Raw genomic sequence first — 26,006 nt, forward strand, 5'->3', positions numbered from 1 at the left:
TGCCCAAATGTAACCTAAGGCTTATGATTTAACAGTTACTTTCAGAGTAACTTAACATACCAAATAAAAGGCCTAATGAGTAAAAGATTCCATTTCCAATCTAAATCTTGGGACATTTGTTAAAACCTTAGAAAGTTTTAAAGCACATAATCCTAAATAGGATTAGGGATGTTAAAGAGCTGATAGAGGCAAAACATAGAAACTGGTGTTTCTGGGTTGGCAAAGAGAAAACAACTGCTTACATTTTCTTATCAAGAGCTGAACAATTTAAGAAAACTTGTCTTTTTAACAGAGAGAAAGCACTTTATCTTATACCTGTGTACTTTTAAAACCATTCATTTCAATCTTATCCACACTTAAAATTCCTTTCCAAAGATTACCCTTCCTAAACCTACAACTTTCTTGTGCATGCAGATTTTGTCCCAAGCTGCTACTTCTCAAACAACCAGTCTTATTTAGGACAAAATTACCTTCCTTTGCCTTTCTCAAAAACGCATTCCCATCTCTTATATGTTTCTTAGATTTGTCCTAAACCTTTCTGCATGCAGAGATTTTCCTTTATTTTCCATCAGTCTTAATTACATTTAGCAGAAACCTTAGTTTCCAGTGAAAACTAAGTAGTAACCACTTGAACTGTTATACCAAAACTAAGACAAACTAATGAACTTATCAAGCACAAAGCACATTTACCAACAGATTCAAATATCCTTAGTTTCTCTGCAATAAGTCAAAAGCACAAACCTGTGTTTAGTAACTAATGTGTTAGCACTGTATCCTATTTTGAAAAGACCTAAATGTCCAATGAATTCAATCTCATTTACCATAAAAGCAAAACTTTAAAGTAGTAGGTTACCAAAACCTTTGAAAGCTATCTTAACAACTACCTATGAAAACCATCATTTTAAGTTATCTTTTGCTGACAAATTGCAACACATAACCCGAGCTTTATCAACCTTTGATAGAATAAAAGTTTCATACTTAATGCTGATAACTTTAAAGATGCCTATTTTAAACCCAACGAACTTTAGCTTTAAAGACTGAATATGTTTCACCTAAGCCCACACTTAAAGTCAGTGCGACCCCATGGGCAGGTTTTATCTGTGACACTGGTGGGAAATCTGAAGTGAGCGGTGTATGTAGGCCAGGAGCATAGAAACAGGAGCAGAGGGAGGGGAGACAGAAGAGGCAAAGTGCAGCTAGAAGGTTGAGCTGAGGATAAGGATTCCCAGTTCTAAAGCTCATCCATTTGGATAGATGAGCCAACGCCATGATTTTCCGCCAAGTGGAATGAGGTGGTCCATGTGAGGCCAGAGAAGACTGGGAATTTCCCCGAAACAAAGAGAGTTTTGGCATCTGCTTGGGAATATTCCTTAAAGTCCCCATCCTGAGGTAGACTAACCACAGGTGGCTCCTGTTATCACCATTAACCTGGGAAATGTATGAGGGAGAAGCTCCCCATGTACCCCTAAGAGTAGCCTGTATTGGGAGGAGCAGTGAGGGAGTCAGCATCCCCTCTGGAGGGAGGGCCTGTGTTTCCTCCAGAGCCTGGGTTTATTCGGGGACCTATTTAGATAATTATCCAACATGTCAGGAGGGAGTTTGCTAGCCACATGCCCAGGCAAACATTCTGCTAGAGGCCCTTAGGTGGGGGTCCTGGTGCCTGCCCGAAGATCTAGCTGATGGGTACCACTGAGGCCATGCAAGTGCAACAGGAGATCAGTCCTTCCTTAAATTTTGCAATCCAAATTGTTTCTAGTGAGTTAAAAGGCAAGGACCCAAGGGAGAGAGTCCTTGGGAACTGAAGAAGAGACCATGCCTTGCTGTGAAGGTCACATCTTATTTTAGCTTGCGTTGAAGAACCCGCCAACTTTAACCCGTGGAAAACACTAGAACACTTTTACAAGGGGAAAATAATAAATTTTGCAGTACCCATCTACAGAAGTCCCTGCGGAGGATGGTTTGTTTCCCATCTTGCGATCCTGGCAGGAGTCTTTTACCCCATACCTGTCGTTTTCAGCGTCAGTGGGTCAAATTGTTCCTGATTTTTCGGAGCACAATCCAGAGGCGTCTCTGCTGAGGATGGGTTGTTTCCCATCTTGGAATCCTGGTTGGAATCTCTTACCCTGTATCTCTTACAGAGAGGTGACCACTGAAGGCGTCCCTACAAGTCAGCTCTTACCTAAACCAACGTGTCCCTTGTTTGCTGCCTACCCAAGGCGATAGAGTGGCCTAATGGCTTGGGATAAGGAGGGATCAGGCCACTTTTACCCACCTGCCACCTAATCCTCCTGCCTTCTCTGGATCTTCTGGGAAAAAAACCTGACCTAATCATAGAGCTTAGCGAGCTAAATCATTCAAATGATGATATTCTTTTTATTTTATTTATTTATTTATTTTTTGAGAGGGACAGGGATGTGACGGACAGTGGGTGTGCATCAGTGATGTCAACAAGGGCCAGGGATCCGTGTCTGCTTCTGCCAGCATAACGAGCAGTGACAAGACAGGCAAGCCCAGCTCCTCACCTGCTGACTCCAGGACTGCCCTTTCCTAGACCAACTGACTAAATAGCTGGGAGGAACAGCTCCAACACGATTACTTTCCCAGGAGTAGTTACAAATGCAGCCAGATTGATCATCTGCCTTAACATGATTTGATATGGTTTGTAATTTACTGTCCTGCTGAAAGCATTCATGTTATGAGGAAAAAACTACAAATGATCTTCAGATCTATTATTTTAAAATATTTTTGGCCATTTTTATGTACCTTTTGGGTTCAGGCATTATTTGGGGGGGTTTTGTTTCCAAAATAGTTAAATAAATTCATATTGCTTATAAGAAATATATATATGTGTATATATATATATATAATGTCTGGCCTCTATACATATATATGTACATATATACATATATATATATATAACAGGATCATATGGATTTGAAATATTTTCGCTTGAAATTTTAAAATATTTTTATTTTTAAAATTTGTTTTTATTGAAGTTCGATTTGCCAACATATAGTACAACACCCAGTGCTCATCCCATCAAGTACCCTCCTCAGTGCCCGTCACCCAGTCATCCCATCTCCCCACCCACCTCCCCTCTGCAACCCTTTGTTCATTTCCCAGAGTTAGGAGTCTCTCATGGTTTGTCTCCCTCTCTAATTTTTCCCACTCACTTTCCCTCCTTTCCCTTATAATCCCTTTCACTATTTCTTATATTCCCCATATGAGTGAAACCATATGATGATTGGTTGTATTCCTTTTAGAAGGCTGAGGAAGCAAGCAAAACACTGAGAGTCTGTCAGTGGGAGGCGTGTGTTGCTTGTGAATGAGGCTTCCCTTGGGGTGTGACCCCCCCCCAGGGCCGCTTCTCCATCCTTTTATGTATCTCAGAGACCCCAAGGCCACCAATGGTAACCAAAGGGCAGGCTCAGTTTGCTGGATTGCCAGTCCTTATGTGTGCCGTTGGGATGAACATCAGGCTAGCAGGGAATCCTATAAATGAATGACCTTACTCTTCAGACCTCTGTTGCATGAGCCCTCATCCATAGGTCATGCAGATTCCTTTGCATCTCTAGCCCCAGGGTGCCTCATCAGTCAGGCTGATCATTAGCCAATTTCAGTTTTCCTTGTCTCACCTTTGCTACATTTCTGTTCCAATACCTGAGATCCCATTGGTAAGCATGGCCCCACAGTAAGCAAAGTCCTTGAGGTGGGGAAAAGCCGATTCAGAAAGCCAGAAAATGAAAAGTGGAACTGATTAGGGTTAGGCCAACATTCCCTTCCTTTGGGGAAGGAGGATTGACCAAACCTTTCTCCAGAAGCCTCTCATCTGAGTCTTAATACTGCAGCCCTGCTGTCACCTTTAAGCTGACCGACAGGTGTGTAGTCGGGTTTTGCTGTTTGTTACTAGAAGAGTTCATCCAAGGGGGAGAGACGTCTTCCAGGAAAGAAAGGCTAGAGTCCCCATTACTCACCCTTTGATGGGAGTGGTCCCGGGTTTGGGAACCAAAATGATACTGGAGAGCTTGGTTCTTGTCTCATGGAGTCGAAGAATGAATCTCATGGACAACAGAGAGTGAGCAAAGCGATAGAAGTTTATTAAGCAGAGATACAGAGAAAGGTCTCAGGCATGAGAGGGGTCCCGACAGGGTGGCCATTGAGGGCTTTTATGGTCTGTCTTTTATAGGAAACTGTTCGGGGAACTTGGTAAATTTCTGTCAATATCAGGGTAGATATTTAGAACAAACATGGTGGACTGGTAACTCTCACAGTAACATACAAGATGTCCTTCTACATATCATGAGCCCAAACAAGGTGCTCCCTTCTCTCTGAGTTAATATCTCCTCCATAATATTTCCCATATCTGGGATTTCTGTGATTACTTAGGAGCCACTAAAGGGGGATACTCCCTAACATTTTGGAGCTAGGGAGCCAGTTTTTTTTTCTTCTGTTTTTATTGTCTTATCTCTGTTTTCCTGGGATGGGTAGGAACCTGACTCTGGGGCCTTTCCCTTATCTTTCCCTGTCTAGCCCTGCCCACCCCTAACTCATTCCTACATCAGTATGACCATGCTTGTGTAAAAAAAGTAAATGGATATAAAACATGTAAATATGTGACATGTCTGAAAAAAAATAAAAGGAAGTGTTAACAGTGGTCATTACCCCCATCTGAGTTACATGGAGAACATGTAGAGAAGACAAGAAGGAGGAAAGTTGAGTTTTATATTTCTCTTGTTCTGTGCTATTTAAAATTTACTCCATGGATTACTTCCCTTGGGAAACAATAAACATCAAAACCCCACAGAATACTCACATGGTCAAGATATTTCCTGGATTACTACAAAAGATATTTATCTTTTATTAAAAAAAGAAAAAATAAAAAAAGAAATGCATGTATGTTTAATTTTGCAACGTATCAAATAATAAGAGATTCTTCTTAATCTAATCTACTACCTCCAAAAAAGTGAATATTGAAGCTAAAAATCGCAGTTCAAATGTCTGACATGGCTGGGTGTGTAAGACAAATAATACAGACTTAGCCCAGTTATAAATACAAATTATCTGCTAAAATATTCATCAACCCCTTTTAATATGAATATGTACAAAATTAGAGGGCATATTTTAAGTTTTTAAATAAAATAAATATGCATAAAATTTGCATCTAAAAATTTCATGGCCATGGACCAGTTAAGAGTCTTCAGGATTTGTGCTTTGAGGGTCTTACTCATCTCATCCTTCAGGAAGTAATAAATCTTGATCTGATATTAAGGAAATGAAAATTGAATCAGCTAAAGCTATTGTTAAAATTCAGTTTCCTGGAAACTCTAGCTTCAAAGGGAAAGGTCTGTGAATATATATTTAACAAGCATCTTTATTCATTAATATTATCAGGTGAATTTAGGCAATATGGGTTTACTATAATATTTAGCCTTCGGGTGTGGTTTTTAAAAAGATTTTAATAAAAACTTAAAAATTACCATTTTTCTTTTGATGATATTCGGAAGAATATTCTATAAATAAACTTAATAAAATAATTTGACTTCAAAAAATAACTGGACATAACTTCAAGTATTATGGCTTTGTAGTGAATATTAAGAAATTACTGTTTTAACCAAAATATCCTATAACCTAAGTAAACTTTTCACATGTGTTCAAGGTATTGGTTGATAAATTTGGTATGGTAGTCATGCTATATTTATGACTTGGAAAGAAAAATAAAGGCTACTTTTTGGATTTTTTCCCCTTAATCTGAAAACTCCTTCCCTAGCAAATCGTGTTTGTGTTAGTTTATCCCCAAAACTTGTTAATTTTGATTGTTAAAGTAATGTTTCTCAATTTTGTTCTCCACTGTCTAAATTTTAACATCATAGTATTTCTAAAATTTTCTTTAGTAATTTCTATGTTTTAAGAATAGTTTAATCAAAGAGAGATGATTGAAGGAAATATAAGGTTCTGTTAGGCAAGTACAATTCATAAAAATAGATATTTCAATTGTTAGCTAAATTTCTGTAAATTCACAATTTACTTTTTCCCCCCCCAAAGATACTTGCATAACAACAAGGAATAGAAGCAGTTGTACCTCTTCAAATTCTTCGCTTTCTAACTACTTGTATGTCTTCATCTTGGGCCAACTGTTGCTGGGAACTGGGGGAACTCCTCTCTATACTCTGGGAACAGCTTTTATTGATGATTCTGTGCCCACACACAAGTCTTCGCTCTACATAGGTAAGTTTTCTCTTTCCTAACGTATCAATGTTTTGGGATCATTTCATTTTATTGCTTTTTAATTTATACATAAAAGCATAATGCATGCTTATTGAAAAGTTAGTTGTAATTTCCTAGGTATTTCCATTAGATTCCCAGTAAATATTCGGTCTAGCAATATTCTTCATTTTGTTTCATTATTTACTGACACATGTCCTTCAGTTGAATGTTGTTACGAGTTTGGTTGACATCCTGCTCTGTTTCCTGTTCTGGGCATGCTAGCCTTCTTGGCAGTGCCATCCAAGCAGTAGGCTGTCCAGATTACTTGAATTCTAGGCTAATTTGCGCAGGGTGGGGAGATGGAGCTGTGCCACTCCACCTGATTTACCACATCCTACATGGACCTGACTAGAGTCAACAAAATAAACCACCCAGAAATTCTGCGGAGTTTTTCATTTCAGATGAATTCTTTTTATATACGGCTTAATTCTTGTTGGGGGGGGGAGGGAATCTAATGTTTGGTAACATAAGTTTCTAGTTTCTCTTAAATTCCTTCTCTAATACTCTTGCGACGTAGAGCTCACTAGGTTATGCATGGCCTTTCGTTAAATCAATGTGTTTCACATTTCATTTTATCAGTTTTCATTTTAATAGTTTATTATTCTAATGTAGAGGACTGTCTTAGTTCCTCCAGTCTTCTCTAACAGAATATTGTAGACCGCTTGGCTTATAAACAACAGACATTTATTTCTCACAGCTCTGGAGACTCAGAAGTCCAAGATCAGGGTATCTACCCACAGATCATTGTCTGGTGAGGCGCACTTACTACTTCATAATCATTCATCTTTTTTCCTGTGTCCTCATATGACAGATGGGAAGAGAGGACTTTCTGGGGCATCTTCTTATAAGGGCACTAATCTCATTTAATGAAGTCTCCACTCTCATGATGTCATCAGTTCCAAAGGTCCCACCTCCTACCATCACATTAGGGATTAGGTTTCAACAATGGAATTTTGGGAGGACATAAGCATTCAGTCTGTAGTAAGGATTGTTGCCATAGTCTCTGGAAGTCAAATATGTTCAATGTAGCCCTAATAGAGACCACTAGATCTACCTAGGCTCTTCTGTGATGTGAAAACCACTACACTTCTACTTGTTTTCTCTACTCGTTTTGCCTTAGTCTCTCTGCAAGGTCTGATTCCCTCTCCTTGTAAGTTACAGCTCATCTGTACAATTTTTCTTGTATTTACTAATTTAAGAGTGCTTTTTTTTTTCCAATTAGCTGGTGAAGATGCTTTTCACTCTTCCAGTTCAACAGATTTTCTTTCTGAAGTCCTCTTCTGATCAGTACTTCTAAGACAACTTTAATCTTTATGTTTTAGTAGCACAAAAATAGGAAGTTTCTCAAAAATTATTTAAACACAGTTGGTGGAAAAAATAAATAAATAAACACAGTTGGTGGGGTAGAGGCCCATAGGACCATCCCAGATTCCATAAATCTGTAGGAGGACTGACTTAGATATTTTCTTGGTCATAGCTATGATTTATTATAGCAAAATGATACCAAGCAAAATCAGCAAGGGGATAAGGTGCATTAGGCAAAGTACAGCCAAAAACTGGGTGCAAGCTTCCAAGATTTAGCTCCTCCTAGTGGAGCCATACAGCTAGCAATTGATCCTGCCAGCAATGAGTTTGGAATATTTTCTACAAGTTCATTAGAGATTCAGTGACCAAGGATTTCACTGGAGGTTGATCATATAGGGACCCGTGCCTTGCATATATCAAAGTTGTAGATTCCTAAAAGGAATACAAGGGGTCATCAAAAGCACACTGTACAGTGTAGGCACACTAACCTTATTAGTTATGGAATGGTGGCATCCCTCTGGGCAGTTCAATAAATCCCAAATGCCAGCTAAGGGCCAACCTTGCCAACAGGTCTTTCTGAAGTTAGCAGTCACAGGCCTGCTGTGTTAACTCTTTCCCAGCCTGTAGGAACTCATCAAATGGTAGTTTTTGAGAATAAAGGGCAAAAAAAGTAACAAAACTGGGAAACTTATCTTAATTTTATTTTTCCATTAAGGAAGATACAAACAGTTATAGTATCTTATATACGTTTATTTTTTTCACTTTCAGATAACTACTGTTTTTCACCAGATATATAGGTTTTATTGCACAAAATCCTTCCTTTTTATATATTCTTATTTCCCTCACTTTCAAAATGTTTCCTCCATTCTTTCTTTCTTTTAAAACAGTGTCTATTACTGGTGGCATACATTCTTCTATACATTCTTCTATGAGACACACTGTATTCATAACAATGCAAAAATGGGCAAAATGAAAAAGGTCAAAATTTGCTACCTTTTAGAAAAAATTTTAAAAAGTGGTTAATGCAACATCTCTATCCTCACAAATGTTTCCAGGCAGTCACTCTTTATTCCTCTACTTCTTTGATGCTTTCCTTGGGTTAACAATCTTTTTTCTTTCATTGAACTTTTTAATTCATTTAATGTCATTTTGTGTTTAAATCTTTCATCTTAACATGTGCTTCCTATGCTTTCTATTTACTTTATGTCCTTATTTCTTGCTCTTTTTTTTTTCTTTCTTTTGGCTAATTTAATATTATTTCATTTCTTCTCTCTATTAACTTCCTGGGTATATACTCTTTTACTTCTCATCTACTAATGACCTTATATGTAAACATGATTTTATGAAATTCTAATGTTAATCAGTACTTTTACCACATACTTGATCATCACAAATGTTCTAGAATCCTTTAACTAAAAATGTTCTTTTTAATCCTTTTCCCTGATGAATATTTTCACTAGGAATATGACTAGCTGGCTAGTGATTTTTTTTTTCAGTACTTTGAAAATACCCTTTCTTTGTCTTTTCACTTCCACTCTTTCTTATATGTTTGCCATTTTAAGATTTTTCTCTTTGCATTTGATTTTCATCAGTTTTGTTTGTATCACGTGTATAGGTGCAAAATTCCTTTTTTTATATGACTTCATAAATATATTTTTTTGATATTTTTATTGGCTTTAGGATATTTCCTATGATTATTTATTCAAATATAACCTCTTCCTATTATCTCCTCTCTTAGGACTCCCATTGCATGTATGCTAAGCCTTTTTTTGAAAAATGTATTCTTCCTATATTACTCTTTTCTGTATTTTTTTTATCCTTTGTTTTTATTTTTTTGTGCTTCTTGGTAAATATATACTGACTTAATTGATTTTCCAGTGTGGTAATCCTCAGTTTAGTCCTGAGTAATCTGCTATGTATCTCTTTCATTTTAACTTTGACAAAGGTGTTTTATTTGACAGTATTTCTCCAAACCCTCCTTTTTGTTTTTTCATAAATTCCCTATCTCTGATGTATTTGGGGAACCCTGGAATCTGAGATTCCCTTTATCTAACTTCACAGATTGAGTTTATTTGAAGCAAAGCTGTACGTACTCTGTGGGCAAGTCTAACTTCTAACTCACTGTTACTTTTAGAGTATGACCTCCTGGTACCAACATAAAATGTAGGGTGGGCAAAGTCTATAAGGTATAACTTCCAAGTTAGAGACCCTGGGCTGTAACTTTGGTTTCCCTACTTTTCTGGAGACTAGCAAGGATTGCTAACCTTCCCAGTGTATTTTGTAGAATCAGCAAATACACTCAGGAAAAATACCAGTCCCAGTTCTTTAGATCTTTCTCCTCAGAATTTTGACTCAGTGGTCCTTCAAAAGTTCTTATGTTTTCAGATCATTTTGCATGAGCTCTACATTGGAGACTTGGTCAAGGACATAAATCATTTCTGCCATTGACATATGCTTAGCTTTGGATATGATATATTCATTCTTTTGTGTATGTGAATGAAAATCTTAGTAGTTAATAAGAAAATTCAGAAGGTGGTAATATATGAAGATACTAACATATGCATAATCTTTTGCAAAAATTTGAATGTTACAACGCATGGCAAAATTTTAAATATCTGAGAGAAATAAGGTCAATTTAATTCTGCTGCAAGTGGAAATGGAAGATTCACTAAGTATGGGACTTTAAATTAATGGCTTACTTTTATGAACAGGCTAATCATCACATCCAGGTTTTAAAATCAGCTGCTGTAGTGCAAAATACATATTGCGTTTGGAATGTGTACAGAGTAGAAAAGACTTCTCGTTTCACATTATTTTCTTACATAACAATTATAAACAGTAATTATTATCATCATCCCTGAAGGGTAATAGCAGATGTACTACTTCTGTTGCTATTTAACATATGTAACTTTCCATGAATATGTAATTATTGGATTTATTGCAATTATTATTATAGTTTAACAACTTTTACATTGAATTACATATATATTTACATTTAAAATATATTTTATAGTTATATTTATTTTTAAAAATATTTTCAAGCTCCTTACTTAACAAATGGTACCAAATTGTATTTTTTATTGAAAATATGTGTAATTTTGTTGTAATTCTAATCATTTCAATTTTTCTACAGTAAAATATTTCTTCACTACTGTAAGACATTCATAACGAAGTTGTACAGTTGACCATTTTCAATGTCTTTGTTCTTCTAGGAATTGGCTATTCTATGTCAATATTAGGCCCTGCTATTGGCTATGTGTTGGGAGGACAGCTGCTAACCTTGTATATTGATGTGGATATGGAACAAAGGCAAGGCAACATCTTTTTCTTTTATTTAAATTTATTTTATTTTAATAATGTTAATATCAAAGAACATTTTCAAAGTATTTCTTCAGATAGAATGAGGGTTTTTCAGGAAACAAAACTGAACACACACAATTTTTACATAATGTTTCAGCTGCACTACTTCATGAATTAATGCCATACCACCCCCTAGTATAATGCATTTATTCATAAATAAGAATGATTAAAAGTCACCTGTGAAATTTTTCAAAATACACATCTAGGACCCCATGCATTTTTTAGAAAGAATTTAATTAAAATTAGTTGTGCTTTTAGTAGATTAACTGGGTATGGCTAGTCTGAAAAGTCTCAAGAGTCTATGATTCTCAGATTAAGTTCTATAGTAGTTCTGATATGGTCATAGGAATCACAGGTGTATGGTTTTAACTGTAGCCATAGATGATAATAATAGGTAATGTTTACTTATCCCATGCTATTTTCTAGGTAACATAGGTTTTGTATGTTACATATTTTACATACCCCTTAACTTAATCCTTTTAATAATCCAATAAGGTAATTGATACACAGAGGTTAGTAAGTCGCCTAAGGCATGAATTCAAGTAGGTCTTTTTGACTCCAAAATCCTCCTTTTAACCACTAAGTTACCTTCTCTTTTTCCTGAATATAGAGAAGTTAGTAACTTTTGGTGAAACCATATTTTTTCATTTTACCACTAGGAATTAAAACTGTACACTCCTATGTGATTGGGTATAATGAATAAGAAAATGTGGTTATACTTTATTTTTTAAAAATATTTTATTTATTTGAGAGAGAGAGCATAGGAATGAGGGGGACAGAGGGAAAGGGAGAAGCAGACTCCCCATGGAGCAGGGAGCCCCCTGTGGGGCTCCATCTCGAGACTATGGGATAATGACCTGAGCCAAAGTCAGACACTTAACCTACTGAGCCACCCAGGCCCCCTGAAAATGTGTTTATAGATATGTGATTTGTTCTTTGAGCTGTTAGTCCCAGTTTACTATTTTAGATAGTATATAAAAGATATGAAGGAAGTCCTTGAAACAGAGAGCTGGGTTTTTAAGAAAAGTTTTTAATTTCAGTGGAGAATTACATGAGTTTTAGGGTTGGTGTGTTTGGGGAGAAACTGGTTGATATACAACTATGAGAATCATTGTACAACACTGTTAATAAATTATTTTAAGAAGAACTTTATAGTCAGAAAGACAAATACTATATGATTTCATGTGTATGCGGAATCTAAAAAACCATGCGAACAACAACAAAAAACAAGCTCATAGATACAGAGAATAAATTTGTGGTTACCGTAGGTGGGGGAATGGGTGAAATGAATAAAGGGAGTCAAAAGGTACGAATTTCTAATTTTAAAATAATTAAGTCATGGGGTATAATATACAACATGGAAACTATAGTTAGTAATATCGGACTGCATTTTTGAAAGTTGTTTAGAGTGAATCTTACAAATTCTCAAAACAAGAAAAACAGTTCTATAAATACAGTGATAGGTAATGTGTTGGTCATTTTGTAATATATAGAAATACATAACGTGATATATAGAAATAATGAATCACTGTATTACATACCTGAGACTAATATAATATTGTAAGTCAGTTATACTTTAATAAATACATTAATTAAATAAAGGAATTTTATGCTTAAATGAATGCCTTAATTCATATTACATATTATGTATGTACTTTTGTATGTATGTATGTACCATATTATGTATGGACTTTTAACACAGATCAGTGATTTGCTATAAGATGTACTTAGTATAGTAGAGAAGAAAAACTTAGCCAAAGTTAGGTAAAGAATGTTCAGAAATTCGATGTATGCTTCCAGATATTTAGCATACTTATATTTACTATTAAATATTTTACATTTCTATGTCACATTGCCATTTGAAATACTTTGTAAGCCATTATAGCTCTCATTTATGCCTGCTGTCTGTTGTCTGATTCATTGCAATGACTCAGTTTAAATGTTGGATATTATAATACTATTCCCCTATATATGTGCTGAATTGCAAAGTATATACTTATCATAACTGCATTTTAATGAACAAGGTAGAGTTAACTTTTATATTTTGTTTTTCTTTTTTTTTTTATATTTTGTTTTTCTATCACATAGCATAGGTATCTCTGAAGATGATCCACGATGGCTGGGGGCATGGTGGATCGGATTTCTTCTGTGTTGGATCTTTGCTTGGTCTTTGATAATACCTTTTTTATGTTTTCCAAAACATTTACCAGGTAAACATATCTTCTTTAAAACCAATTGTTAGGCCAAGGGTTGCTTATAATTTGTAAGATGCCTAGAAAATTCATTGTTTTATAGAATTTCATTTGTCTGCCTATGCAAACTTTTGGATATTTTTGTCTTTAGGAAATACTGGGTAGCTATCAAAATACTCATGGTTTTCCTTTATTTCCAATTAATAAAAGCAATAAAACTATATGTATTCACTTTCTTACTATATTTATATACTTAATAATATATATTAATAACATAGTAATAACATATATAATACTATAATAATATGTAATATGAGTAATAATATACTATTATAAATATACTTAATAATAAATTTGTTTCCTGTCTGTTTTCTGGAATCTTGCTTTATGTATATGCAAGATACGAGATCTTTCAAACTATTAGTTTGCGTTCAGTTCCTCACTCACCAATAGTCAGTCTGCCTTAAGTCATTGATATTATTTGTTGATGAGAGTACCAGTACCTTTTTTTTTCATTTGTCATCAAAGTAATACTGTAGTATACTCATTATCACCATATTTCAATATTAGTTTCCTAAAAAGAAAAGGTTAATAGAAAAGAATATCCATTCCTTTCTTTGTAAAATTTTGCTTCTATATAATCATATAGTTCAAATACATTATCTGTTGAAATATTTTTCTCTAGGTAGAAGGTTAAATAGTTCTTTCTGTTGTCATATGCAGAAGGATAGATGATTAATTTTTCAGAATGGGCAAAAGAAAAGTGAGCAGAGTAGAAGTAGGTGAATTCATTGATTTTTTTTTTTCTACCCTAGACCATCCAACTTATAATTCCATATATTGGCTTTTTTCTCAGATTTATTCAGGGTGCCATTATTAAAAATCAAAGGGATATGGTAATACATGGTAAATGTTTCATCTGCAAAGTATATTAAAGAGAGTAAAGGGAAAGAGCCTCAAACATACTTTGTTTCAATATAATGGATGAAAAAAAGAGATCCATTCTAGAGAAAGAAGAGAATTTAAGAGATATTTTTAAATAAAGGGAATGAATATGTCATTGGAACAAAAGTGTCTCATCTTAATATTAGACTTGCTGGAACCTCCTTAGCCAATAGGAATAATACTAGCTCTCAGGACAGACAAATTACATACATAGATATTTGTGCAATTTTGTTGACAGAGAGAAACTGGCTCTTACGTTACAGAATTTGTATATTTGTAGAAATATGTGTCAGTTAAAAAGTAAGCATTTAAAAAATGAGAATGAAAAAAAATTAAAAGATAATGAAAAAATAAAAAGTGAAAAATGAAGTGATAGAACAAGTACATTTACTTTTTTTTTTTTTTTTTTTTTTTTAGGTACAGCAAAACTTCATAGTGAAAGAACTTGCCAGACTCATAAGGAAAAGAGTAGTTCCTTAAAAGACACAGAGGAGAATTTTGGAACAAGTTTGAAAGATTTTCCAACTGCTCTAAAGGTAAAATAACACTGTATATGCATAGACACACGCACACCCTCCACATTTAAATAGGTAGATATATGTATGTATTACATAAACATGAGTAAATATATACATATTCACAGACAAATATTTCACAATTCATTTTCATTTGCCTATTTACTATGGTTCTAGCTTTTATAAATAAATAACTCTTCAGATTTAATTTTATTATGTTTGGAGTAAATGAGAGCTATTCCAGGGTAAAATGGTTCAAAGAACATGAGTTATCTTCTTGGCAATATCAATATTCAGTGGTTCCTCCTTAGGACTGCAGCCAATCATTATTCTATGCCATTTCCCTAATGTAGTGGATCAATTGGTTATCACTGAATTGTTAATACCTATTTGAGAATGTCAAACCGATATTTTTCCCTTGTGAATGAAGTGGCAGTTAGTGGTTACTTGGTTTGAATTTGAGGTTAAAGAAACAAATGGTATGGTCTATTCTATTGTACTTCTAAGAAAGACATTCTTCCCATATAGCATCATAAAAATTTTGTACATACAGGAGTCTATAATTTTACCTTTTCAGGATCTGAAAATTATTTACCTTTCAATTATTTTCATTTTCCTCCTCAAATGAAAGCCTGAAATGTTCTTATTTCCATTTATCCTACTTTTCAACTCTCTGTTTTCTCCCAGGTAGGCACAATCTTGTGTTTTGCTGAGATTGTTCATGATTTTTAATTCCAACTTCTGTTTTCTTTTATAAATTCTTGTGTGTATTACCATCAAGCGTTAACTCACCACTGCTTTTTAAAATTCCTGCTTCAAGGTTTCATGCTTCATGGTCTTGATTCCGATTCAGAACCCTCTGGGTAGAGTATTATATTGCTAGTTTTCCTCAGACAAGATGCCATCTAAGTATCCTTGAATACTGAATGATATTTCTGACTGGATGGACACTTTCGGATCACATTATTTTAGTCCCAGAAATCTGTGGTTGTTACCTTGCTCTTTTCTGGTTAATTGTATTGTAGTTAAGAAGTTCCATGTCAGTGTGATTCTTTTTCATCTCCATCTGCAAATTTATAAATTTTTTTCATTTATTTGCAATTTCAGTCAATTTGTTAGGTTATGCCTCTATGTATGTGTTTTTTCATTAATCCTTGTCAGGTGATTTTTTTTTTCATTAATCCTTGGCTAGAAATCCATTATTTTTTTAATCTGATTAAATACTTTCTGCTATTATCCTTTTTAAAAAGTATTGAATGTTTTCATTTGGGTACTTTTTCTCCTTTTGTCACTATTGTTATTCTTATGTTAGATCATCTGAATCTGATTTAAAACTCTCTTATCTTGCCCTTTTGTGACTCGTCTATGTGGATCTGTGCATGTGTGTATTTTGTTTGATTTAATGAAATTTCTTTTGCATTTAATATTCCAGAACTATAATTTGATTTTCACTTTATGGTTAGATTAAATTGACCTAATTAATCTCTATTCTCTCCCCCAATAGATTAAAAAAGATTCTGAGAATCTTTTCTCAAAGACCAAGCAATGTGGACCTCTCTTTAAAATTATTACTACCTAAAGTTCTTAACTATTGAGTCCTTTACTCATGGAACACTACAGATCTTATACTTAGAGACCATTCTCATCTGTACTTGTAATTGAGTTCTTCGCTTACTAGACATGGAAATTCAGAGCACACTAACAAATCAGGCAAGGGATAGATTTAATGTATGGAGATTTATAATCGACTGGTAAAGGGAACCTTTCCAAGCTGGCTTTTACCTTCTTTACCCAGTCGCTGCATATGATAAGGCACAGTCACCCTCTTGATGAATCACCTATCAATTCTCTAGGTGCTGCATGTATAAATGTTCTCGTTGTAGTATATATAAAGCTATTAGTATTCTGTATTTATGCTTTGGTACTGGAGAAAATGCTGAAATTTATAATTATATTGTATTTATTAAAAATTTGCCATTTCATCATGCTGCTGATTCTAATGCTACATTTTATAATATAAGCATAGTTATTCATTTGGTGAACTATATTTTTTCTTTAGAATTTGATGGGGAATACTGTCTTTATGTGTTTAGTTCTTTCAACTTCTTCAGAAGCCTTAATTACTACTGGGTTTGCTACATTTTTACCTAAATTTATAGAAAATCAGTTTGGATTGTCTTCCAGCTTTGCAGCCACCCTTGCAGGTAAACCATTTTCTTCTTTGTTCGAATTTAATCTAATAATTTTACTTTACCACATTAAATGCTTATCAGAATAGTCTATCATTTTTGATAGCCCTCTTTTTAAAATTTACTATATTAGTTTGATACAAGTTTCTAATTTTCTGACATTTGACAGTCTGTTTTATGAATGAGAAATACAGAAGCTGTAGAGCTAAAGAGCATATTTGTCAATCTTAATATTCAAAACATTAATTTTATTAATCTCTTGACATAACCATTATATCATTTATTCAGGTGTTTCTAAATGGCTAAATAATATTCATATGTTAATACTGTGCTTGTTTTGATGTTTTCCAATTCTCATATGAGTAACTGAGTACACATGTATGTTTTCTCACTCTCTGTGTCTTCTTTCTCACCAGGGGCTGTTTTAATTCCTGGAGCTGCTCTTGGTCAGATTTTAGGTGGTGTCCTTGTTTCAAAACTCAAAATGACTTGTAAAAACACAATGAAGTTTGCTTTGCTTACATCTTTAGTTGCATTTGCTCTGAGTTTTGTATTTGTTTATGCCAACTGTGAAAATGAGCCATTTGCTGGTGTGTCTGAATCATATAATGGGTAAATATATTTCAGTGCTTTTGATATTAATGTCAGGGTAATAAACTATGTGTATATTTCAGAGTACATGCTTTCTTGAGTAAATTAATGAAAGATTGGCTTTTTTTTTTTTTTTAAATTGGAAGGCTTTCTCCTATGTAAGGATATATAGTTTTTTTTTTTAGTTTGTTTGCTTGTTTATTTATTTTTAAAGATTTTATTTATCTATGAGAGACACACAGAGAGAGGCGGAAACACAGGCAGAGGGAGAAGCAGGCTTCCCACAGGGAATCTGACGTAGGACTCGATCCCAGGACCCGGGATCACACCCTTAGCCGAAGACAGAGGCTCAACCAATGAGCCACCCAGGTGTCCCTTGTTTTGTAGTTTAAATAACTGACATCTTATTAAATGTTGGGTATTTATTCAGAGACTAATTAAGGGACATCTGTTCTATCCTGGATACTATGTTGAGAGATACAAAGATTAGTATAATGGAATCTTTGTACTGAAGGGATTCACATCCTAGGGGGGAATTTCTTATCTTATGTTGCTATTGAAAGTCTTGAAAAATAGAGGTGATTCCCTATGGTGAAATTCATGTATTAGGTGGGTTGAAAATAATCTAGGAGAGAAATTAAATGAAACTAGTCCTAGGTTATACTAATTATTATTGTTTCTACTCTATTTTTTGTTTATTTTTTTTCTATTTTAGAAGCTCATGTTTATTGGATGTTTATTGGAGAGAAAGAAATGACTTCTTGTTGTTCTGACTCATAAACATGTTTTTACCTGTAACTGATGTGATCATTTTTATCTTTCTTTGCCTTGTTTGTTTGGTTTTGAAATCCCAAACTGTGAGTTAGGTGATCAGGCAGGTTGGCATTGCACTGTGATGCATTTATAGCCTGTATTGCTGCTTTCATTGTTTCATTACATGTGTTTGAGGCAGATGAGGGAGCTAGTACTCCATCCAGGTCAAGGACTCCACAGTTTTTTAGAATATGACATTCAGGTAACCTAAATAGAATGTACTTTGTTTGCATGAGTTTGCCAGTAACAATTATGATTTGCAATTGCTGTTCATTTCTGTCATTCTTTTACATTAATGAGTTGCTGAGCATTCTGAAGCAATGCTAAGTTCATTTCTATTACATTTATTCACATTTGTTGACTACATCTTCTGGCTGACTTTTATGACAAAATCCCTGCTCTAAATGAGTTTACAATGTAGCAGGAGAGATGGGGGAAACAAAATGGTAAATGAACAATGCATTAGGTAATGAGAGACATACAAAAGGCTATGAAATTCAAAAGGAGGGCTTTTCAGTTTCCTTTAATTAGATTCAGGAAGAGTATGGGCTTACATATCCTTTAAGGATACAAAGAGTTTTGGGAAGAGAGAAAGGCTGAGGGGGAATATGTTAGCCATAAATGCTGGAAAGTAAAGGCTAGGTTCAGGAACCAGTTTGAATGAGACTTAGGTTATGTAACTGTAAATCAAAGTTTCTGGAGATGCTGAAAGGTAGGTAGAGGTAAGCTCTGCAGACCTAACTTTAATATCTACAAACTTCACCCAGACATATCCCGAGGAACTACTTTTTTTTTATGTTCCTTTTAGAAGAACAGAAAGTCCTGGATAGGTTAACACTTGTTAATCTTCATGAAAAATGAATGATGCAGATGTGAATCTATTTGCTTTTTTTTTTTTTTTTTAACCTTAAACAAGAGTTACTACCAGATAAATTGTCCTTAGTCTATGGACAGGAAGGAAGACAAGTGAGAAGTTTGGGGTATGTGGCCCCAAATTTTCAGTTTTAGCTCTGTGTGCTGCATATTAAAATGTACATATTATGGGTAGCCTCATTCAAGAAACATGTGTATTGGGATGCCTAGGTGGCTCAGCGGTTGAGCATCTGCCTTTGACTCAGAGCCTGATCCCAGAGCCCTGGGATCGAGTCCCACATCCGGCTCCCTGCATGGAGCCTGCTTCTCCCTCTGCCTGTGTCTCTGCTTCTCTCTGTGTGTCTCTCATGAATGAATAAATAAAATCTTAAAAACAAAAAAACGCGTTTAAGAAAAAGTAGTATATGGAATAAAGAATAGACTAAGAAGCTCAAGAAATATGGGGCTCCTGGCTGGCTCAGTGATTGAGCATCTGCTTTCGGCTCAGATGATGATCCCAGGGTTCTGGGATCAAGCCCCATATCGGGCTCCCTGTGGGGAGCCTGCTTCTCCCTCTACCTGTGTCCCTGCCTCTCTCTCTCTGTGTGTCTCTCATGAATAAATAAATAAAATCTTTTAAAAAAAAAAAGAAGCTCAAGAAATAACTTGTTAGTGAAAGAAGTTATGAAAATGGAGCATTTTTTAGTAGATTGCTGTAGGCTTTCCCCATGCCATGTAATCACAGGTGGTTAGAAACAGCTTTTTTGACTATGAATTATTTAGTGAGGCTTATTGATAAGTTTAATTAAAACCCTGTTAAACGATATACATAAAAAACTTAAGATCAACAATACTGATTAGTGGATATTAATAATATTTATAATATGTTACATGAATTCATTCTTAAATGTTTAATGTGGGCACAACAATTGAAAGGAGACTGTCATTTCTAAAAGTCTATTAGTTATTAAAAATCCCTATGGTTCTTTTACTGCCTTGACGATATAGGCAATTTGAGTCTGCTTTGTTAATCAGTGCTAATAATGGTGATTTGTGTTTTACTTTATACTTAGAATCTCATAAAATATGAAATACTGTACCAAGTACACATAATATTTTTTCTCTATCTGGTCTATAGCTAGAATTTCTTTTCTTATCTGAAACAGCACCTTAAAGAAGCATACCTATTAGGATGTTGTAATACATTTAGGGAAATCTTTGCTTATGGTAGAGGCATAATTATAGAGTAGTTTGGATTCAAATAAGAAATCAGCATTTAAATTCTATTTGTCATATACACGTTGCTCATATAGACAGATGTGTGCATATATCTATTTTTTAAATATTCAAAAATTTTAAAATTTAAAATACTTATTCATTTTTAAAATACTATGTATATTAAGTCCATTTAATATACTTTGCAAGCATTGGCTATTTTCCTAAAAATAGTTTCCTTTACCTCTTGCAGTAAAGGTTTATAAAATATATAGGCTTAAGTGGCATATGTAGGCTTGATAATAAGGGATATATGCTACATTTCTTTGTTTCTTGAAGAGAAGTTTGTATCATACTGTTTTCATGTTTTCAATAGTCACTTATTGAGAGTGCGAGAATTATATATTGGGAAATTTAAATTAAAAACTGTGTAGAGGCTGTTTCTAGAATTGAAGGGGTAGTATTTTTCTAGTTGCTGTACTCCTATATCTATATTGTAAGCTAGGTATAGGTAGTCCAGAATGCTTTCTTTTGCGAGTAAAACAGTTTGTTGCGAGTAAAACAATTTTTTTTGATAAAAAAAATTGAGCAGCAGCCTATGGAATAGATTAGAAGAGACTCCAGGCAGAGTGACAAATTACTTAGATTTTACACTCTGATCACCTTTCCTTCAAACTTGGACTGATTTGTTTCCAATTTTTTTTTTCTATCCTTCAGTCTATTTCTTTCATGAATGAGCTCCTGATTCTCCACCAACCCCTTAAATATCATCATTTTCCAACGTAGTGGTTATTATCTTCTAATCTTTAGATAAATCACTCATTTACTGATTTTGACCTCCCAGTGCAGGAGTGTTAGCTTCATGGTTACTATGAGGAGGGGTTTTATTATCCCTTTCGCTCTGCTCCCCCTGCCCCCACCTTTTCTTCTTCCTCCCTTTCCCTCCCTTTCTCTGTGTCTTTGTCTCTATCTCTTTATTTCTTTTCTTTTTTAAAAGATTTTATTTATTTATTCATGAGAGACACAGAGAGAAAAGCAGAGACACAGGCAGAGGGAGAAGCAAGCCCCTGCAGGGAGCCTGATGCAGGACTCGATCCCTGGCCCCCGGGATCACACCCTGAGCCAAAGGCAGATGCTCAACCCTGAGCCACCCAGGTGCCTTGCTCCTAAAGAGTCTCACTCAAATTTTGCCTTTCTTTCTTCCATGCTTCTAAAGTGTATTTTGCAAAAACTTTTAACCACTCACCATATTAGTGTATAATTTTCTGTGTCCATCTCTACTCCTAGACTGTGAAATCTTTGAGGACAGCAACTACCTTACTCAGCTTTGTATTCCTGATACCTAGCATACAGCCTAGCATTTGCTCAGTTTATTGGTTGAATGAATGAATAAATAGGGACTCAAGAAGTATCTTTGATTAGGGTAACCCTTTATCTTAACAAACATATTGCATCCTATTAAGAGGCAGTCTGGAACACAACTGAGCCTGGGAACCAGGAATATTTGGCAAAGACAGGAAAAGTGATTTAATCTCTCTGGGCCCTAGTTTTCCCACTGATAAAATGAGTATGCTGAATACCATTATTTTATTCATCTTTCTAGACTTAAAATTTTGCCTACACCCCAGGGAAATTAGGCAATGTCTGTAGAAATTTTGGTTGTCATAACTGAGGGAGTGTTACTGGCATCTAGTGGGTAGAGACCAGGGATGCTGCTAAGCATCCTACAATCCACAAAATCAGCACTCTCCTCCCTACCACCCCTTGAAAGAGTAATGTACAAAAAAAAAAAAGAAAGAAAGAAAGAAAAAAAAAAGTAATGTACCAAATGAGAAACCTTGCTTTATTTGCTTTCTCTGCCTGTTTTTCTAATCACTGGCATGCGTTATACAAGTATTGCTCGTACTTCCTCTCTCTCCCATAAGAAATTAAATTCTATGTGAAAAGACAGACATTTTATTTGTTTTACTCATTCAGTAATTAAATATGTGTTAAGTGAGTAAATAAATGACTGAATGGAAGATGTAGCAAGGCTTCTGAACTGTTCATTAAAAGTTACAATACAGATAATTTGCCCTCATTTAATTTCTTGTTAACAGGACAGGAAAACTGGGAAACTTGACCGCTCCTTGTAATAGCAATTGTCACTGCTTGAGATCATATTATTATCCTATCTGCGGAGGAGATGGAATCCAGTATTTTTCTCCCTGCTTTGCAGGTTGTGCAAATTCTACTTCAAAAAGACATCCAAAGGTAACTCGTGTCTTCTGCTTTACTTTAATGAGGCAGTGTCTTTGTATATTTATGGACGGCCATCTTTATCCCACTAGTGGAATTTAGTGGTTCTGGTTCTTCCTTGCTGCCCAGGAGGGGCCATTCAGAAGCCAGACATAAAGTTTTAGTCAAGTTAGATGAATAAACTCTAGAGATATGCTGTACAACATTGTGCCTATTGTCAACAATAATGTATTGAATGCTTTAAATTGGTTAAGAGGGTAGAGCTCAGGCAAAGTGGAGTGAAATAAGAGTGAAATATTATTTACCTTTTTATATTTTAATTTTCTCAGCCAAATTAATTCTCAAATACAAATTTACTTTTAATTCTAGATTAGAATGCATTTTAGTTTACCTACATAGGATTTTTTAAAAAATGAAATGATTTAAGAGAGTCCAATAGAATTTTATTGTACTACATCTACAATCTAAAGATTTCATGTTAGCTAAATTTAAGAATTTTGGGGGAAAATGACATTCAAATTATCGGTAGCACATAATGTTATACATTAATAGATAATGTGATAACTTTGAGAAGACCTGCGGGAAATACATACATGCTATAGTATAAGGGATCACAATAAATAAGATAAATAAGAAATACATGACAAAAGAGCACAATCTTGACTATTTGAAATGTAGAATCATGAAATGGCATTCCTTTTCCCATACAAAGAGAAGTTTAAGATTGCAGGAAAAGATTTCTATGTAAATAAGTATAAATAGATAATTGGAATGATCCATAAAATTACTTTAGATTTCTTCTAAAACCAACATGGATATATTTGTTGGTTATAACGTGTGGTTATACACGTTTGCATGTTCATACACACACACATAAATCTATGTATGTGTGTGTACACATATACATATATCTTTAATGATTTTATGTTCAATAAATAGTTAGGTACTCCTACTATATTCGTCACTCCTTCCTGCAGGTGTGAGAATATGAGAAGCAATGTACATTTTTTCATATTACTTAACTTACAGATTTTTATTATTTTTATTATTTTTAAAAGATTTTATTTATATATTCATGAGAGACAGAGAGAGAAAGAGGGGCAGAGACACAGGTAGAGGGAGAAGTAGGCTCCACGCAGGGAGCCTGACGCAGGACTCGATCCCAGGACCCTAGACTGACTTTAGCACTAAAAAAAAAAAAGATTTCTGGCCTTCAGAATAATAAAAGAATGATTTCCTTTGACTTCTTTGGCTTTAATATGACTTTTATTGAGGAGTTAGACTTGTAAAAAGATTTATAGTAAGGATAGAATTGAGATATAAAAAATCTTTAAAAAATAGTTATGCCTAATGAACTTCTTGAACTCTCAGTTCTTTTCCTTTGAAAGTTATACTTGTGATCTTTTAACATGTTTCCTTCTAACACTTTATATTATTAATTAAATATGTATATATTAAATAGTTAATATTTTATGCTTATATATAAAATAACCTTTTGGATAATGAAGTAATAACTTCAAGTTTTTGATTGTCATAAGTGTCATCCTAGAAGATATACAGTTTGCTTTTAGTAACGCAGTTACAGAAAGTTCAGAAAGTTATAGTGGTTTAGTTGAAAGTAGGACTTTTTCCCCCCAGAGAATTATGATGTATTAGTCTATTTTACTGTGCACTTGTTAAAATTACAGTGTTTGTCCTTTGAAACTAGTGTAAATAGATTGTCACTCTCCCTGCTTCTTTGTCTTCTATAATGGAAAACTATTTGAACAATTATGATCCATTAAAAGTAGTTTAGAATGTGAGACCTGGTAATTGTTTATTCTTGTCAATTTATTTCATAAGTCAAGAGTCAATAATAGGTTACAACTTGAGACAATGAACTCAAAACTCAAATACAGGCCATAAAATATGACCCCTTATTTTCTTAATTTTTGCTTAATTTTTTAAGTGTTAATTACTCCTTCCCAGCATTATTTATTATGTATAGATCAAGACTATGTAAAGTGTTTGCCATGTATAGAGATCACTTAAAATGATAAAATATATTTTCAAGAGGGGCACCTAGATGGCTCAATCTGTTAAATTACTGACTCTGGATTTCACCTCAGGTCATGATCCCAGGGTTCTGGGATTAAGCCCCATGTTGGGCTTTGTGCTCAGTGGGGAGTCTACTTGAGGATTCTCTCTCTCCTTCTCACTTTTTCCCTTCCCCCTTTCACACTCTCTTTCTCTAACATAAATATTTTAAAAATATATATTTTCAAGATAAGTACTTTCAATATTTTCTTGTCTACTATTTCTAGGTATATCACAACTGTTCCTGTATTGAGAGGAATGTAGAAATAACACCTACTTTGGCAAGTTTTGATTTTGAAGCTAAAGCTGGAAAATGTGAAAATCGCTGTGCAAACTTGCCTATATTCCTTGGCATTTTGTTTGCTACAATTGTCTTTACATTTATGGCTGGTACTCCTATAACTGTGTCCATCCTAAGGTATATATTATATTGTGAAATTTGCCGTTCCTAAGACTTATGTTGGGTGAATAGAAAATGGACTCAAGGATTCATTTGGGGTTTATATTGACCATTGGTTCCAATCGTAATTTGGTTCTTATAAGGTCACTAGTTCTATGGCATTGGATTCTACCCTATTGAAGTTCTACTTCATTGAACCCTAGGTGAATGAGGTTTAAATATGATCATATGAAAATGTCTTAATATTGCCTACATGGAATATACCTGATTTTAGTTTCTCTGCCTCTTTCATGAGGCTTCAGTTTAAGCTGTTTGACTGTATTTAAGCATGATGGAAATAAAGTGCATTCCACATGTGTCAGAGTCAGAATGACAGAATTTAATTCAGCCTTCCTGTAAACAGTGCTCTACTAGATGAGAAGCTAACTGCCACCTGGCTCTGAGCAGTGTTTTAAGCTTTCAAATTGCTCTTTCTCCTTCTACATCACTTGATAAAAATATTTTTTCTGCCTTTTCATAAGGTCATCAGCCTATCTATGTCTTTCCTAACAAACTCTAGCTTTTTTATTCTTCAGTTTTCGTTCCCTTACACTACTTTTTCACATACTTTTTTGTCAAATAGAAATTTTAGAAATTCTGTCCAACAGTATTAAATAGTCTGTTAATATTATCCTACATGGACATACAAGTTATTTAGAGAATTGAGAAAATGCCTTTTTAAAACTTTGTTTTTGAAAAATTATCTACATCACCTTTCAACTGCATGTTGATCTCTTTTATCTCCTAACTCTTGTGTGCCAGCGTCATGTAGCTTTCATCTTTGATAATCATTACTTAAAGAATCCTTGTTGAATCAGATTAAGCCTCAGCAACTGTTTTGCACTGACCCAAATTTGTACCTTATATCATAGGTATGACCTCTGTCTCAAAGTCAGTAAGTTAGAATAGGAATTATTTGCTTGTGACTTAAAAGATAGTAAAAAATAAGTCTTATTAATAAATGTCTTTTCTTTTTTACATATTACAATTCATACATGTTCAATTTATTTGT

General features: G+C 34.4%; 1 protein-coding gene across 1 annotated transcript in view; it reads left to right on the top strand.

Moving 5' to 3' along the window:
- Positions 1-26,006, top strand: part of SLCO4C1 (solute carrier organic anion transporter family member 4C1) — a 78,320-nt gene that overhangs the window by 39,276 nt on the left and 13,038 nt on the right. Inside the window, exons 3-10 of the mRNA XM_072736686.1 lie at positions 6,043-6,225; positions 10,782-10,878; positions 13,018-13,139; positions 14,484-14,602; positions 16,641-16,785; positions 17,187-17,382; positions 22,341-22,494; positions 24,783-24,973. Of these exons, the coding sequence (XP_072592787.1) occupies positions 6,043-6,225; positions 10,782-10,878; positions 13,018-13,139; positions 14,484-14,602; positions 16,641-16,785; positions 17,187-17,382; positions 22,341-22,494; positions 24,783-24,973 (1,207 nt within the window). The remainder of the gene's footprint in view (positions 1-6,042; positions 6,226-10,781; positions 10,879-13,017; positions 13,140-14,483; positions 14,603-16,640; positions 16,786-17,186; positions 17,383-22,340; positions 22,495-24,782; positions 24,974-26,006) is intronic.

The sequence above is a fragment of the Vulpes vulpes genome, chromosome 14 (genome assembly GCF_048418805.1).
Source record: "Vulpes vulpes isolate BD-2025 chromosome 14, VulVul3, whole genome shotgun sequence".
NCBI classification, from domain to species: Eukaryota; Metazoa; Chordata; class Mammalia; order Carnivora; family Canidae; genus Vulpes; species Vulpes vulpes.